The sequence below is a fragment of the Camelus dromedarius genome, chromosome 29 (assembly GCF_036321535.1).
Source record: "Camelus dromedarius isolate mCamDro1 chromosome 29, mCamDro1.pat, whole genome shotgun sequence".
Classification (NCBI taxonomy): Eukaryota; Metazoa; Chordata; class Mammalia; order Artiodactyla; family Camelidae; genus Camelus; species Camelus dromedarius.
Window position 1 is genome coordinate 23,642,568 of NC_087464.1, and position 18,119 is coordinate 23,660,686.

Sequence of the window (18,119 nt, forward strand, 5' to 3'; positions counted from 1 at the left end):
GTCCTGCAGGCAGACAGGGTAGTCCCACTCAGGACAGAGCCCAGCCATCTTGGCCTCTTCTACCAGGACCTGCGGGTTCTGAATCCACTCTTGGAGCCTTTCTGCTTTTCCTATCACAATCTTCTTCCTTGTTGTCTTTCTCTCTCCTTCCTCCTTCCCTTCCCTCCTCTGGGCCTAAGTCATCTTTGATTGAGAAATATTAGAGCTGGAAGGGGCCTTACTGTCAAAGAGGTTAAGCTCTTTGGGGATAGATGGGGAAACTGAAGCCCAGAGAGGTTGCTTGAGTCACCCAAGGTCACACAGTATGCTTGTAACTAGAAGGCAGGCCTCCTAACTCTCAGTAGAGGGCTCCTTCCTCTGGCTCCATCTGCTTTTCTGTCCCTGGCTACATTTGGACACAACACTGACAGCTCAGCCTAGCCCTGGTGAATGGGGTATTTCATACTAACATGTAACTGGTTGTCACAAGTAGGCTTCATTTCAAGTCTTTCCCTTCCCAAGAAACAGATAAACCAAACTTGAAAGAAGGGATTTCAGATATGTAAGATGTTTGGGGGCAGGTAGAAAGTCCCAACGTCCCTCACACCTCCCGACAAAGCTGGCCTCTGGCAGTCTCAGTCCTTCTGGGGACCTTGACAGGGCTGTCTCCCTGGTTCCTGCTTTGGGAGGCCTCTTCTACCCGCCCCACCCTGCCTTTCCTGGATCCACTGTGGCCTTTGGCTCTCCGAAGGCGGTAGCTTCTGAGACAGGCAGGATGCTATTGGGCTACAGCAGAGGGCCCAGGCCCTGTGAGTGGGGTCTGGAAGGAGGAAGCTTGAGCCCCCCAGGTTGTTCTGCTCCAGGAAAGAGGTGAATGCTCACTGACCTACAGCATTTAATAAAGTCATTTTTAGGGGATGGGGTGAGACTCCGCAGCACACAGAGAGGGAGGCCTGCTCCAGGCCTCAGGTCTCCTGGGGCTCAGTCTGCTGGGACTTTGAGAGCCTGTTGAGCTTAGTCTCTGAGCTGGGCATCAAGGGGTCCAGCTTGGAGGGTCGCCTTTGGTCCTTAGAGAGGGTAGAGGGGTTCTGTGGTGGGCAAAGCAAGGTGAAGTGAGTATGCCCCTGTCCCTGGGGGATGACCCATTAAAATGCATCTTGCTTGGCAAACCATGACTCAGAGGATCAAAAACGCAGTAGTTCATGACTTCTCAAGGATTTCCAAACCCATTTAACCACAGCAGGTCATACCCAAATTCCCCCAGAGTCTCCGGGGCTCAGTGGGTGAGTTTGCGAAGGTAGCCCTGTGCTCCTCTCAGTCCCCTGTCCTTTTCAGGCCTTTCCAGGAGCTTGGAAATGAGAAGAGCACTGATCATTCAAGGGCAGGAGCAATCAGGGCTTTCGCTTTGGGGCCTGGGTGGCCCAGTTCTGCGGGGCAGCTGTAAACTGGCCTATTTGTTCTTGGGAAGCCAGCAGTGTTTCTCTCTGGCAGCGTGCTCCCACCCCTGGCAGGGCTGCAGCACTGCAGTTGCCCAAGAAGGGTATGTTCCTGCGAGAATCTCAGGCACTGTGGAGTGGGGCGGGGGCTACAGCTACGCTGCCCATGAGCAGATCCAGCCCTAAAGGACACAGTGCCAGAGCATGGGGCGCCCTGCCGACCACAGCGGTCTCGTCTTTGACTCTCACCACCACCTGAAGGGGAGGTGGTGGTCTTGGCAGGGCTCTCTATTCACCTGAGACAGGTGAGGGGTTGAGACGGGGCAAGGGCTCTGGCTGGTAGCCAAGCAGAAGTGGAGCCCAGGTCTTCTGACTACTAGCCAGGGAGCAGGACCCCCTGGGTACTTTCTCACAAGGCCCAGTGACTCTGGGAGTGGGGTGGCTGCCAGTCCCACCACCCAAACACCAAGGAGCTCCTCCAGAGGGATCGCTCACGGGCAGGTCTGCGGTGATGGTGTTTGAGGGGTGCCTCAAGCCGTACTCTTGCTCCTGCAGCCGTGTGGCCAAGTCCTGCTTCTCTCGTCCCCAGCGCCGAGCTGATTCCTCTAACTACAGACATGGAGAGAGAGAGGTGGAGAACCGCTGGCAGCAGGGCGCATCCCAGAGAGTTGGGACAGCCAGAGCCTGAGCCTGCTCTCCAGGCAAAAACCAAAACCCTGGGCAATATGGGCTTGTTGTCTTTCCAAGAGACTATGGGGGTGGCAGGGGTGGGTGGAGACGGACCAGGTGACAGTTCAACCAAGACTGATGGAACATCTCTGAGTTCCACCAACATCCCAAGCCCCAACACTAGTCAAAAGAGCCCAGAACCTCCTCACACGCTGAGCCCCATCCCTCCTCACATTGAGTCCAACTCTCCTCCAGAAGAGAGCCCCGACTTCCTGACACAGAGAGCCCAGACCCTGGACACAGACTGAGCCCTGACCCGCCTGAAACACAGAGCCCCAACCGTCTTCACATGCTGAGCCTCGGCACTGGTCATACATGGAGCCCTGACTCCCCTCTCACAGGGAGCCCTGATTTTCTGACACAAAAGCCCTGACCCTCCTCACAAACGGAATTGCAGAACTGGTCACACAATGAGCCCAGTCTCTGGTCGTACCAGGAGCCCCAACCTTGGTCACACATGGAGCCCTGACTCCTCACACAGTGAGCCCCAACTTGCTGACACAGGAGCCCTGACCCTGTAAAAATGGAGCCCTGACTTCCTGGCACTAGAGTCCCAACCTTGGTCACACACTGAGCCCTGACCCTGGACACCTATGGCCCCAAAGCTCCTCACACATGGAGCTCCGACCCTCCTCACGTGGGGAGCCCCCAACCTGGTCACAAACAGGTCCCTGACCTTCCTCACAAATGGATCCCCAAGACTGGCTACACACTCAGCCCCGACTGTGGTCACATGTGGAACCCAGACCATGGTCACAGAAGTAGCCTGACCCTCCTCACACACAGATACCCAGCCAGGGTCACATGTGGAGCCCCAACCTTCCTCACACAGGGAGTCCCCACCCTCGTCACACAAGGAGCCCTGACCCTCCTCGGACACTGAGCTCAGATCCTCCTCACAGACGGAGCCCCAAGTCTCGTCACACACTGAGCCCAGACCATTCTCACACTTGGAGCCCCGACCCAGTCACGCGCCAATCCCTGGCGTCCCTCACCCACTGAGCCCCGACGCTCCTCACACGAGCAGCCCCACCCTGGCCAAAAACGGGTTCCTGACTCTCCTCATAATCGTGACGCCAAGACTAGTCACACACGGAGCCCCGACTCTTGTCACACATGAAGCCCAGACTGTGGTCAAAATCAGAGCCCCGGCCCTGGTCATACCGGGAGCCCCAGTCTCCTCACACACTGAGTCCTGATGCTCCTCACACGGGCAGCCCCACCCTGGTCAGAACAGATCCCTGACGCTCCTCACAACTGCAACGCCGAGACTAGTCACACACTGAGCCCCAACTCTTGTTACACATGGAGCCCAGACTGTGGTAAAAATAGGAGCCCCGACCTTGTCACACACACAGCTGTGACCTTCCTCTCACAGGAAGCCACAACCCTGGTTACACGTGGATCCCTGACCCTCCTCACAAACAGATCCCCAATCCTGGTCACACATGGAGCCCAGACCCTCCTTAGACACTGAGCTCAGACTCTCCTCACAGATGGAGCCCCAAATCTCGTCACACACTGAGCCCACGCTCTTCTCACACTTGGAGCCCCGACCCAGTCACACATGAAGCCCTGACGTTCCTCACACACTGAGCCCCTATCCTGGACACACACTGAACCATGACCCTCTTCACCCACTGAGCCCGGCCCCTTCTCACACAGAACGCAACCATGGACTCACCCAGAGCCCAGACATCGGTCACACATGGAACCCGACCCTTGCCACACACACAGTCTTCGCCCTCCTCACACAGGAAGTTCTGGCCCTGGTCACGCAGAAAGCCTCGACCCTAGGCAAACATGGAGTCCCAACCCCGGTCTCAGGCTGAGTGGTGAGGCTATCTGAATCGTGTGACCCCTGTACCTCACCTACCTGGCTTTCCAGGGAAATAATCCGGCTCTGAGCGCGTTCCAGCTTGGCCAGGAGGTTAAACTTGTCTGAATTATTGGCAAGGAGATCCTGTGGACAAAGGAGAAAGTCACACGTGGTCCCAGCTGGGGGCTGACTGTGAGCTCAGGAGGCCAGGTGACAGAGGGAGAAATTACCCAGGTCTGAGTTCCAAATTCAGCTCCTCAGTGCAGAGCCTCAGACCCAGAGCCAAATCCCCTTCCCAGAGTTTCAGGCCTGGTACAGCATGTGCCTTTTTCACAGCTGTTCTCCCCACAGATTCTTAGTGTATGATTTTTTTTTTTTTGCACAATTTTTAAATGCAAAATGCACTAGGGAGCGCTAGGTTAGTGCACAGAAAGGAATCGCGAGCTGAGGGTCTTTTTGTAAAGTGAAGGCTCTGTCTGTAAAGCAGGGCTTCCCCGACCTCCACACTTTCCTGGATGTCCATGCATCAGGTGTGCTTTCAAAAAGAACTCACCTCCTGCAAGTCCTGGGATGAAGAGAAAAGCTCTCCTGTGCCCAGCTCACCCCTCTTTTGTGATTCCTAATGTCCTGTCTTTGGGTTTGCATAAAGCAGGGGGACCTGTAACAGCCTTGGAAGTAGAGGGGGGCCAGGGACACCCACCTGTGCGGGCAGGCTGCCCTTGGAGTGGCCTGGGCCATCTGTCTCTTGCAGCCTCTCTGCCAGGTCTCCTCTTGGTCCCAACTCCCCAGGGTCCACCTGGGATGGGGGAAAAGGGCTCTCCAAGGCTGTATGAATCCCAGGAAATGCTCCAGAACAGAGTTCTGAGAGGCCTGTGTGGAGCCCAGCTGCAGGCCAGCCAGGCGGCACATGGGGCCAGGGGTCAAGGGTCAGCTAGGGGCTTGCTCTCCCTCCCGGGGTACCAGGCGAGGGGAAGGATGACAGTTTCGGACTTGTGTGTGCTCCCCAGGGAAACAGAGTCAAGGCCCGAGAGCTGGAGGCTCTCCAGGAGACTCCAGGCATATTGGAGACCCTGGGAAATCAAGCTCCTGGTCTTGGGCTTCAGCGGATTGTGCCATAGGTGATCTCTGGGCACCTGGCAGGTAACCTGTGCAGACAGGCCCATGCCAAGCTTGTGCTGGTGGCTCTTACCGGCAGGGCCTGCTGCTGCAGAATGATGGGTGCTGACTGGTGGCGGTTCTTGTCCAGCTCTGCCCGCAGCCTCGAGTTTTCCGCCAGCAGCATTGAATAAAGGTCAACAGGCAGATTCTCTCCCGTAGGAGCCGGGGGAAGGCCAGGGGCTGAGAGCATGGGGAAGGCTGTGAATGTGGCCACACGTGTTCATGAGGTGGGCTTTCCTGCCTCCATGTCCCTGGCCCCATCTGCCTCAGCATTTTACTTCATTCTGCCGCCTCTACTCCCAAGCCTTCAATGGCTCCCTACTGCTGATGGAATCAGGCCCACATTCCTTGGGCCATTGTTCTAGGCTCTTCAGGATCTGACCCCAGTGTTCTCCCTAATCACTCTCCCACCATTTGTCCTGGGTCTGCTTCAGCTCTTCACCTCTGTCTTTCCTCCGTTCTCTGCTCCTGGCATCATCAGTCCCTGGGCCAGCGCCTGGCTGTTTCCCCTCCCTAGGTTACCTTCTCATCTCTCACCTCAACCTCAGGGTTCCTGAAAGGCAGGCCCAGCTTTCATGGCTTCCTAAAGGCCTTCAAACTGCCCCCACCCCTGCAATGACACCCTCATGCAATGAAGGCTGACACGGGGCTGGCCTCACAGCAGTCCCCAGTGAGGTGGCACAGATGGGCTGCAGGAAATCCTCTGCTTAGGCTGGCCTGCTGTGCTGTGCCTGCTCACCAGAGCCACCTCTGACTGGCAGTTCTAGGTGGCTTTGTTTAACATCAGTGGAGAAAACAAATCATTGATTTAACCAAAATATTTTTTGTTTGTTTTGTAGAAGCAGACGCTTTGAAGATACAGGGAGGTGAGCAAATAATCTGAAGGGTCCTGAAGTTAAGAAGTTGGGAACTACTGCCCCAGACAGCCCTCCTTTGTGGGGCAGCCCATCTTTGCCTGCTCTAGTCCCAGGGACTCTCCTGGAAGTTCTGAGGCTTTTTCTAGCCTGGTTCATTCACTGCGTCCCCATGTGCCCTGAGGGGCTCCCTGGCAGGAGAAGGGAGCTTAGGAGACCTCTGGAAGCACTCAGTGCCTGAATGAGCATGAGCAGGAAACCAGCACTTTGGGCTACAATTTGAAGGTGCTCCTGAAACGGAGTGGCTCCAGGAAGGTGGGGCCTCCAGGAAAGGGGCAAAAGCCGGGGAGCCGACTCACCCATGTTGGGCTTTCCCTGCAGCCTGTTCTGCAGGGGCTCATTCCTATCCCGCAGCTTGTCCTCCAGCACCCGCTCCATCTTCTCGATCACCTGGAGGGCAGAGCACAGAGGCTGGGCTGGCCAGGGGGCTCCACACCTTCCTGTCTGGGGCTGGGCCCAGACAGCCTGGCCCTTCTGGCACCTGCCTTCTCCTGGTGCCGTACGGTCTCCTCCAGCGCCTTCATCTTCTGCAGCTTGTCCTGGTACCTCTTCAGAAGCGCCGCCTGTGGCTGTTGAGCCTGGTGCAGGAGGAGCAGCTCCTTTTCTCGATCATTCTTCTGATGGTGGGGGAGGAAGGAGGAAGAAGGGAAAGCAGGGGTGCCCTTGGCCCCAAGGGTCAACCCCAGGACCCTCTGTCTAGTCCTCTGCTGCGCTTGCCCCCATCCTCCTATGTCCCTCTTCCTTCTGCCGCCAGACCCTTCTTCAGACTCTCCCTCCAGAGCCCCCTTCCCCTCTGCCCCCCACGCCCCAGCTCACGCGAATCAGCTCATTCTGCAGATGCTGCACCTTGTCCCTCAGCTTCTTCATTTCCAGCTCACTCAGGAGCAGTTTCTGCTTCATGGACGCTGGTGGTGGTGGAGGAGCTGGTTCAGGGAGGAGGCAGCTCCTAACTCAAATTGGCACAGTTAGGGGGTGGTGGGCAGGTGTCTCTCAGCCCTGGGACTTGAGGCAGAACTGAATTTTCCATTTCCCATCCCAGAAGGACAGCCAGGCTCCTACCAGCCTGAGTCCAGCAGCATGCATGTCTGGGAAAGGCTCCCACCACCCTGTCCTGCAATCCAGAGCCTGGGCTCTGGTGGGCACCCAGATGCCCTCAGTGGCCTGTAAGCCCTCACCCAGGTTCCGGGCCCTCTCCGTGTTGTTCGGCTCCTCTTCCACCTCCTCCTGGGTCAACTGACTCCTCAGCATGTGGTTCTCTGCCTCCAGGATGCTGGCCTGTTTCCGCAGCGACAGGATGTCCTCTGCCATCTTCTGCATGGCCCGCCGGTAGTTGTTCATCTCCTGTGGACCCCAGAGCTCAGAGCTGAGCCCCCAGCCCCACTGTAGCCCCCATCTGACACCTGTACCCACATTTGGAAGTCAGTGGGTCACTCCCAAGTCCAAAGGACAGAGTGAACCCCAAGCAGTGCCCTCAGGTCTTAGCAACTTCTTGGTGGGGTGGTCTTATGTCAGGGTCTTCCCCCTCCCTGACCTCATGAGAGCAGCCATGCTAGTGGGCTTTTCCAGGGGACACATCTCTTCCTGGGATGCCAACTAGGGGGGACCCTGCACACAGACACCAGGTGAGGAAGTCCATGAGCCACAGAGATTTGAAATGCTCTGGGCCCAGGTTTCCAGGGCCTGGCTAAATCGGAGCCATTTCTCTGCCTGCTCCTTTCTCCTTTCCTCCTTCTCTAACCCCTCTTCTTCCTCATATCACTGAGAAACCAGGGAAGAATCTCTCAGAAGTCCCACTGAAGGCCACTTGGGAGCTGACCCCTGGCACCAGTCCCTAAGCCAGCCCAGGGGTCTTGAAGAGACACAGGGTAGGCCTGGGAGACTCAGATAAGGACTCAGAGTCAGAGCTGGGATCCAGGTACAGGACCTAGGATGTGAGGTGAGGCCAGGATATGGGGCCATGTCATTAGGATAGGAGTAACAATAATCCTAGTATCTGGTGTTCAGTGAGCGTTTACTGTGGTCCAGGTGAGGCCCGCCTCCCTCGTTCAGCCTACGAGGGTGGGTACTATTAGCCTCACTTGACCGACACGGAAGACAAGGCCCAGAGAGGTGAGTAACTTGCTCTGTCACAAAACTAACCAGCGGCAGAGCCAAGGGCTGAAATCCCGTCCTGCCGGCACTTGAGTCTGTGTTCTTAAGGGCTGTGCGGTCCTGCCACAAAGACCACACGTGGGAACTTCACAAATACGTTGGGACGTAATGAAAGCAGGTTATTGAAAAGAATGAGCAGTGTGATCTCAGTTTGGGGGAAAAAATCATGTCTGCCCTTCTCTGTGCGTAGAATTAATAGGCTATACTTACATGCATTTGTTTTATAAACAGATGTTCCTTTCTGTTATTTTTAAAAGGTTTTGTAAAGGGAGTTTCTTAAATCTAAACAGTGCAAAATATAAAAGAGGGACCCAAAACGCAAAGCCAGAAAAGTCTGTAGGAGGGGAGGAGATGGCAGCTAGGTGGGGTGTGGTAGCAGAGAGGGAGGAGGGAAGCAAGACCAGCAGGAGTTTGGTAAGCCCTGGGGGCTTGTGGCCTTCCTTAGGCTGTGGGGGCCTTGCATGTGGGGTATGGGGACTCCTAGGCCCAGCCAGGAATGGTCTCCCAAATCCTCAGGAAGCAGAGCTCTGTCCCCAGCTCCCACCTGGGCCCCATGCTGACTGGGGATGTGACCTGGCTCCTAGCCACTGCCTCCAACCTGCTGCACGGTGGGCCACTGGCTTCCTGGGGAGGGGTTTCCAGACAGCAGGGGCTCATCAGACACCATTTGTCACCTGCTGCTGTCTACTCTTCTGGCTGAACTCCTTCTAAATGGTGCCAGTGCTGGGCCCGTCTCCCCAGCACCTTCCCCAGTGAAGTTTCAGGTCTTGGCTCCTCCAGATCTGCCCATCTGGTGTCCTCAGACAGCATCGTGTGTGCCCAGAGACTGCACGCACACAGGGCTTTGTGGTCAGGCCCCAGGAAAGGGGCAAAAACCAGGGAGCTGACTCACCCACGGTGGGTGAGAAACCCAGCTGGGCCACTGACTCAGTGAGTGGGCTTGGACAGGCCCCTTCACCTTTCTGAGCCTCAGATTCGTCTTACAGGAGAAGTACGGAACTGCTGAAAGCTCAGTCAGTGTGTGTGCAGCGGCTGGTGCAGGGCCCTGCCCAGGGCAGGCAGGGCTTGGGGGCAGCAGATCTCATGCCACACCGTTTCTGTTCTAGTGGCTGCTTTAATCAACAGGTCCGAGCCCCTCTTCCTCCTTTCTGTCCTCACCCTGGGCTCCCTTGTTTCCACCTCTGCTGTGCTCTTAATCTTTGAATTATAGCAGCCCCACGACAGACAGTGGTCTGCGAGGCCCGGCAGACTGTCAAGAGGAAGTACGTGATATTTTGGAAAAGGAAATTCACCTCTCCTTTCCCTCCCCAGCCTAGTTCTGCCTCTAATCCTGTCTTCTCTGAACAATTACGGCAGTGTCCCAGTGGGTTTCTTTGCTTTAGGGTTCGCTTTTAGAGGAAAACACACTCATCCAAGAAGACATGTGCAGGGATGCTCCCTGTAGTGCAGTCTGCAGTCTCATTCTACAGCACGCTCGGCCTCTGGGTACAAGCAGTGTTTACAAAGAACGGCCTAGATTCAATTGTTCTGACACAGGGATGCCCGCATTCTATTGTCAAGTGAAAAAAAGGTGGCAAATTAATATGAACCCGTCCATAACTGGCATTTGTGCATGCACACGTGCCTGCATACAGATGTATAGTAACTGTGGCTACCGCTCAGTTTGGGAAGAGAAAGGAACACTTGCTTCATCTCTAGTTTTTGCATTTTTACTAAGAATGTATCCATATATTATTCATCCACTTAAAAATAATTTAAACCTAAGTACATTGAGGGCCATACCATGTTCATGAATTGAGAGACACATAATTTAAAGAGTTAGTTGTTCCCTAAATTGATTTATAGATTCAGTGCATTTCCAATTAAAATCATAGTGCTCTGTGTATATGTGCAGACATAGATGGGCTGATTCTATGACAAATAAAAGGAGCAAGTGTAGCCAAAAGATTTTTGACGAGGAACAGGTGGGAAGGCTTGCTCCATCAGCTATCGAGACTTGAGGCCACAGTAATTAGGACAGGGTAAAGACTGATCAGCAGCCCCAAAGAAAACAAGAGGGAGCCCTGAAGCAGAGCCACACACATATGGACCCTTAATTTATGGCAAAGATGGTGTTACAGGGTGGCAGGGAAAGGACTGTCATTTCAACACCTGGTGTTGCATCATTTTGGTATCTATAGGGACAAAAAGGAAATGACTCCTATTACATACCACAATTAAAAATAAATTCCAGATGGATTAAAGATCTAAAAGTAGAAGGTAAGGCAACAGAGCTTCTGGAAGACAAGGATAAGAATATCTTCGTGAACTTGAGGTATGGAAAGGTTTTTCAAAACAAGACACACATATACTAACAAAGTAGAATTGAAAGGATTGATAAGTTAGGTACATTTAAATTAAGAAATTTTATTCATGACAAGACATCATTAAGGGGGTGAAATGGGCAGGAAAAGTGGAGAGGATATTTGCAACAAACACCACAGACGATGGACTTGTGTTCAGATATAAAAGTAACTCCTACAAATCGATAAGAAAAAGATAGTCAATGAATTTTCAACAAAGGAGGCAAGAACATACAATGGAGGAAGACAGCTTCTTCAGCAAGTGGTTGGGAAAGCTGGACAGCTGCGTGTAAATCAGTGAAGTTAGACTACTCACTCACACCATAAACAAAAATAAACTCAAAATGGCTTAAAAGCTTAAACATAAGACAGGACACTATTGACCTCCTAGAAGAAAACTTAGGCAAAACATTCTCTGAGATCAATCTTAGCAATGTTCTCCTAGGGCAGTCTACCCAGGCAGCAGAAATAAAAGCAAAAATAAACACATGGAACCTAAACAAACTTACAGGCTTTTGCACAGCAAAGGAAACTATAAACAAAACAAAAAGACAACCTATCAGATTGGAGAAAATATTTCAAATGATATGACAGACAAGGTCTTAATTTCCAGAATATACAAACAGCTCATACAACTCAATAACAAAACTAAACAAACATTTCTCCAGTGAAGGCATACAAATGGCCAACTAGCATATGAAAACTGATCAATATTGCTAATTATCAGAGAAATGCAAGTCAAAACTACAATGAAGTATCATCTCACACCAGTCAGAATGGCCATCATGAAAAAGTTCACAAGTGATAAATGCTGGAGACAGTGTGGAGAAAAGGAGCCCTCCTACAGTGCTGGTGGGAATGTAATTTGGTGCAGCTATTATGGAAAACAGTATGGAGATTCCTTAAAAAACTAAAAATAGACTTACCATATGATCCAGTAATCCCATTCCTATTCCTGGGCATACATCTTGAAGAAATTCTAATTCCAAAAGACACCTGCACCCCAAAGTTCATAGCAGCACTATAACAGTCAAGACATGGAAGCAACCTAAATGTCCATCGACAGATGATTAGATAAAGAAGTTGTGGTATGCATATATACAATGGACTACTACTCAGCCATAAAAAGAATAAAATAATGCCATTTGCAGCAACATGGATGGACCTGGAGATTGTCATATTAAGTGAAGTAAGCCAGAAAGAGAAAGAAAAATACCCTATGATATCATTTATATGTGGAATCTAAAAAAATGACACAAACGAACTTATTTACAAAACAGAAATAGACTCACAGACATAGAAAACAAACTTATGGTTACCAGGGAGAAAGGAGGAGACAGAGGAATAAATTGAGAGTTTGAGATTTGCAGATACACACTACTATATATAAAATAGGTAAACAACAAGGTCCTATTTTCTAGGACAGGGAACTATATTCAATATCTTGTAATAGCCTATAGCGAAAAAGAATATGAAAAGGAATATATATATATATATACACACATAAAACTGAACCACTGTGCTGTATACCAGAAATTAAAACAACATTATAAACGATACTTCAATTAAAAAAAAAGGAAAAGATTATGCAATAGAATAATGGACAAGATATTTGAACAGGCCTTCAACAAAATAAGCCAATAAGGATCTGAATCGGTGGCCACCCTCATTAGTCATTTAAAACCACAAGCAAATACTACCATGCAGCCACCACAATGACCAAACAAAAACAAAACAAACCTGACCATATCAAACGTTGGTGATGACGCAGAGCAAGGGGGACATTTAATCGCTGCGGGGGGAGCGTGAAGTTTCACCATCCTTTCGGAGAACTGCTTGGACAACTGGGTGCTAAGCCTATGATCTAGCAATTAGACACCTGAGTATATTACCCAGCAAAGAACGCATGTGTGAATGCCTCAAGAAGCTGGTGTAAGAACATTCATAGCAGCATTATTTGCAACAATCCCAAACTGGAAATAACACAGGTGCCCATCACAGTAGGATGGTGTGACAATCATGTGATGAGATGGATACTCACAGCAACACAAATAGATGAATGACAGCCACGTGAAACCACATGGAGCAATCTCTCAAAGTAACTGTGAACAAAATAAACCAGACACACAATACCTACTCTACAATTCCACACAGATTTTCTTCAAAAATAGGCAAACTTAAGAGAGTTAGAAATCGGGGTATTAGATCCCCTGGTGGGGGGTGGAATGAGGGAGCTTCTGGGGTGCTGGCAATGCCGCCCCCCTGGACCTGTGGGCCTTGTGGGGGTTATGTGTGTGTTCACCTTGTGACGATTCATCACTGTGGATGCATTTATGTTTGAGCATTTGTCTGAATGGGTGCTATACTTCACATAAAAAGTTAAAAACATTTATGGAATTAAAAAATAAATGAAATCCTGGCTCAAGTTTGGTTAAGTACAGGAAGCCTCCGCAGTGCCTCTCCTTCGGGGACCCTCCTAGCTCTCAGCAGTAGTAGGTTCCTTCCCAGCCCTGAGCTTTGGAGGCTCCCCGCAGGCCCTGCTCCTGGGCCCTGACCGTAGCCTCTTCATTCACCTTTGAGGTCTCATCCAGTCCTGTCCTGGAGGGCTGGGCAGATCTGCTCCGCCTCCCGGGCAGGGCCCTCTGAAAATGCGCAAACACACACTGATTCTTGTTGAAGGCCTCCATGATGCCTCAGCACACCCTGTGAGACTCAGAGTAGTTCAGGTCACATCACCTGCAAACGTGAAGCTAGCCTTTGAACCCAGACTCCACGCTAAAACCTGTGCTCTTTGCTCCCGCTGGATTGAGGAAGGCTGGGGCTTCGCCCAGAGGAAAGGAGAACAAGATCCTGGCTTGACTTTGACCTGAATCTGTTTACAGAAATTGAGGGGCACTGATGGGGGAGGGGGCCTGCCCTTCCTCCTCAGCTCCACCCACATCCACAGCTGAGCAGTGATTCTAGACTGAAGCCCTGACCTCTCCCCACAGCCTGGGCTGGGCTCCCCGCTCAGGGCCATGCTCTGCGTCACAGCCCAGCCTTGAGAACACGCAGGACACCGTGGCCCAGATCCCTGTTGTGGTGCTGCCCCTCCCCCTGCTCGCCCCTCCCCCTAGCTCCCAGCCTGTTCTGGTGTGGAGTGTGGGTGGGACATCAGCCCCTTCCCTGTCTCCTCTCTGGGCGAGCACATCCTCTAGGGACACTGATTCACCTGTGCCTGACCCTGAGTGCCCACTGCACCCCTCACCCACTGACACCCCCCCCCCAGGACCCCAGTTCTCAGAGCCGGCTGAGGTGAGAAGCATCAGGTGGCCCTGGTTTGCATCACTCCCCTGCTACTGGGCACTGGTGGCCTTTGCTGCACCGACACCTCCTCTCTGGCTCTGGAAGGGTGGTAACTGTGCTTCGAGCCCCAGTGTCCCCATCTGTGGAGTGGGAAAGTAACCCCGCCTCAAGGGGTGGCTGCGGAGTCAGGGAGTATGAGGAGCGCCAGCCCAGCCCTGGCATATAGGGTGCCTGGAGATGCCGCCCCCATCTCCGCATCGGCTTTGGAGTGCTTTACAAAAAATTATTTGTACAATAGCCCTGAGTACCAAGCCCAGAAGGTATGATTATCTGGCTGCTCCCATTGTACAGAAGCTGAGGCCCAGCACCCTCCTCGCCCCTCTGACCTTTAATTAAGGAAGAGGGGTGGTGGTTACTTTTCACAAAAGCCTGAAGAGGGCAATGCTTCCCCCCCCCCCCACAAATAAGAAGTTCTCATAGTGGAATTGGAGGCACCTCATCCAAGTGGGGATGTTCAAATAGACCTGTGGCCCCTACCAACTATGTTGACCAGAAAGGTCTTTATACCTTTGTTGTTCAGATGGGGAAACTGAGGTTAGAAGGCAGCAGTGTGCCCAAGCTCACAGAAACTCAGTTCTAAAGCCTTGACTGGAAGCAGCTCAGCAGATACCCAGTCAACTAACACTAGCTGGGTGCCACATCTGTGCTGGTGGAGGCCACGGAGCCCAGAGAACTTACTGCCCCTGCCTGCGGCGGGCTTCCCTCTACACTGAGGAGGTGGCAGGAAGTACCTGTGACAGAAGGAAACTCAGAGGAGGCTCTTAACCCAGGCAGGGGATGGGAAGGCTTCCTAGAGGAAGTGATCATCTGAGCAGACCCTTGGAAGTGAGTAGGTGTGACCTGGGGTGGGGACAGGGCAGAGGAGATGCTGTGGCAAAGACGAAGGGAGGTGAGAGAGTGATGAGAAACAAAGCAGGCGAGAGCAGGTGCGGGGAGGAGAGGCAGGGGTGTGGATGGAGAGATGGCAGAGCAGACAGAAGACATCCTTGAAGGGTAGTGTCAGGAGCCTGTACTCCATTCTGAAGGCCACTGAAGGGCCTAAGCTGTGGGGCAGGGGGTGCCTGTGACAACATCTCTGGCTGCTGAGCATGGATGATGAATCGGGAGAACGAAGACCCAGAACAGTGAGCCAGGTGAACTCAATGGGACCTGCACCAGGTGGATGCAATGGGCTGGAGATGAGGAGGGAGGAGCCGTGGGAGGGAGGACCTGCAGAGGAGGCCTCTGGGTTTGGCCTCAAGGAGACGGCCCTGGTGACTTTGGCCAGTACTCTGAATGCCAAGAGGAAGACGTGCAGGAAGGGAAGGGTGGAGGGGGACAGCGCGGTTGAGAAGGGACAGAGGTAGCTGAGGACATGGGGAGGAGGAAAGGTGGGGGTTGGAGGGATGGTTTTCTTCAGGAGCCAGTCAGGGAGAGGTATATGGGGGGCGGGGGCTGGAGCAGGGGGCGGGCTGAGGAGCTGGGCAGGAGCCTTGTGCTCTGAGGGGAAGAAAGAATCCTGGGGTGGAGGAAAGGTGGGGGAGTGTCTGGATCAGAGGGACTGCTGGGCGGCAGGGTTCTGCAGTGGGTGGAGTGGGTGAAGAGGGTGGGTGGAGAGGCCCAGCCTGGGTGGCGGGTTTGCTGGGCCAGGAACGCACCCTTCCCTTCCCCACTTTGCCACTCCCTGGTCAGCCACCCAAACTCTGGGTCCCCACACCCCAAGGATCCCTGGCTGGCAGGTCAAAGTTACCTGCCATGTGGTTTGCCTTTGCGGCCAACAGAGGGCACCCGCCTCCCACAGATGCTCTGGCTTCAGGGGCATGAGGCCTGAGCAGGCCCCACAGCTCTTGGGGGCATGCTTAGGGTGCTGTCTTACTGTCCAGCCCTGGGCACACATGTCCCTCCTCCAGGCCAGCCTGCCTTCCAACACCTCCTGCCTCGGAACTCTTATCTTGTAGATACTGCTGGGTGCCCTCTGCTGAGAACCACTCATGGAGGCCAGAGAGGTACAGTGACTCCTTTGGGCCTGGCTAGACCTGCTTCCTAGTGATCCTGGGCCCCTACACAAAGACGGGCCATTTCTACTCCCTCATGACCTCCCTCTGCCCCTGAGAAGCCAGCTAATAATGCAGTGTATCCACCCTCCCCCAGGGCTTTCCTCTGCCCAGAAGGGCACAAGGGTGGGGCAGCCCCTCCCACTGTTCCAGACTGTCTGATCTTTGTAGCCTCCTTCAGGCAGGCCTCCTGGATCTCTGCTTCCCTATGGTTGGACTTTACACAGCCTACCTCTCTGGTAGATGGGAGATGGCTGAAAATGCTGTGCGACTCCTCTCATTGAGAGGTGGGGTCTAATTTCCCTCCTCTTATAACCGGACCAGCCTGAGAGACTTTGCAGAACGCAGCATTGCAAGGTTCCGGGACTTCTTAGGCCAGGTCATCAGAAGACTTGCAGCTTCCGCCCTCTCTCCTGGAGCACTTGCTGTCCTCCCAGGGAAGAAGCCCCACTACCCTGAGACGGCCATGCTGGGAGGAAGCCCAAGGTAAGCATGCGGGAGAGAGTGATGTCCACGCAACCCCAGCTGCCCTGGCCCGCTGCCCTGTACTCATCTCAGCTGGGGAGCCAGATGTCATGGATTGAGACCAGCCCTCCCTGCTATGCCTCCGCCCAGCTCCTGACTCACAGAACTGAGATACAGTAATAAAAGAAAAAGTTATTGCCTTAAGTCACGAAGTTCTGGGGTGGTTTGTTATGCAGCAACATTCTCCCTGGCCTCTGGAGCCATATGTAGGCCTCTGCCCCCATAATAAACTTCCAACTCTGAATTTCAAGGTGGTCTGTCTCAGCACAACTAGACCACCTTTCAGAAATTAGCCCTGGTCACTCTGCCCTTGGACCAGCCTTCCTGGGCTCCTCCCTATCTTCGAAGTCTTACTACTTCCGTCAAGAAACCACCCCTGACCTCCCACCCCAACTCCGGCCTGGCACTCCTTATCCCACCAGGGGATAGGGACGTCTGGAAGGACACGTCCTCCCCTCTGCATCCTCTGGCCGCCGTCCTGAGCTGGGGAAGTAGGGCCAGGCAGACCCCCCGGGAATGGCCAAGGACCATGCCAGACTTGCCATCATGTGATGGACAGAGCTCCTGCAGTTCCCCTCAGGGTGTCTGAGAGGCCACTCTTGGCCAATCTAAGTTCTCCAATACCTTTAAGGGGAATTAACCACATTTCTTTAAAACAAAATGGAAATATTCAGCTTGTACAAATTAGCGCTGGCTTCTGCAGTTCCTGAGATCAGAACTCTGAGCAAGAGCTCGGTTTGGGGAGGCTGTCTCAGGGAGGTGTGGAGAGGACAGACGCACCTGAAGACCCGCTGAAAGGGACAGTGCTTTCCCAGGAGTCAGGGCTCACCATGGCTAAGTAGCCCCTTACACACAGGTGTACCCGGGCCAGTGCCTCTGGACCCATGGCCCCTCTCCCCTTGGCCGCTGCCACTCACCTGAGCTCCCTTTCATCCTGTCTGGGACAGTGTGACAACGGAAGCCTGTGGGCATGTAAACAAGCTGCTTTCTTTCCTCCATTATCTCTTAAACTTCATCACCACCAGAGGGTGGGTCAGGGAGGTCCGTGAGCCCCACTCGGGAGTGAGGATATGAGACCCAGAGCAGGTCCACCTGAGGTCAGGCCGCCAGGGCACGCTTGGATGGGAGAGGCTACACTCCAGGCTGCACTGGGCCAGGCATGGCAGAGGGCAGAGCTGTCTCTGTGGTGAGGCCTTGTCCCTGGGCATGGGGGTCTGGAGGAAGCGTGACCCTGGAAGATCACATCTCCACCTGCCACCAGTCTTGAGGTCAAGCCCAGGAGCTCTGCTTCTGAACAGAGGGCTCTCTGAAGCCACAGAAGGTCTTAGAGCCAGGGCCCTGCTCACCCCAGATCCCTGCTCCTGCTTTCCTTCTGTAAAACAAAGGCTGTTGCTCCCCATCACCCTGAAAGGAATTCAGGGCAAAGATCAGGAATGAGGCCCTCTGTGCTCTGGGAAAACTAGCAGAACAGACCTTCAGATAGATGTTTTCAGGAGAAAATTTTATCAGTCCAGATTCTTGCATCTTCTCATACTTAGAAAAGCACTAAAATCATTACCTGAGATTACTGTTCCTCACGACTAACAGTGACCTTCCACCACGATGTGGACTTGCTTACAAGTCTCCCTTCTCCAAAGTCACATATATACTAACCTCTCCCACCTCATCTTTTCAGAGCAGATCCTGAG

The 18,119-nt window shown here is 53.1% G+C and overlaps 1 protein-coding gene across 1 annotated transcript in view; it reads right to left on the reverse strand.

Annotated features, from left to right (window-relative positions):
* Positions 1-906: 906 nt before the first annotated feature.
* CCDC33 (coiled-coil domain containing 33) overlaps positions 907-18,119 on the reverse strand; it is a 108,839-nt gene continuing 91,626 nt past the window's right edge. Inside the window, 8 exon segments of the mRNA XM_064480482.1 lie at positions 907-1,067; positions 1,911-2,024; positions 4,021-4,107; positions 5,153-5,319; positions 6,335-6,425; positions 6,521-6,652; positions 6,852-6,940; positions 7,211-7,376. Of these exon segments, the coding sequence (XP_064336552.1) occupies positions 945-1,067; positions 1,911-2,024; positions 4,021-4,107; positions 5,153-5,319; positions 6,335-6,425; positions 6,521-6,652; positions 6,852-6,940; positions 7,211-7,376 (969 nt within the window). The 3' untranslated portion in view covers positions 907-944.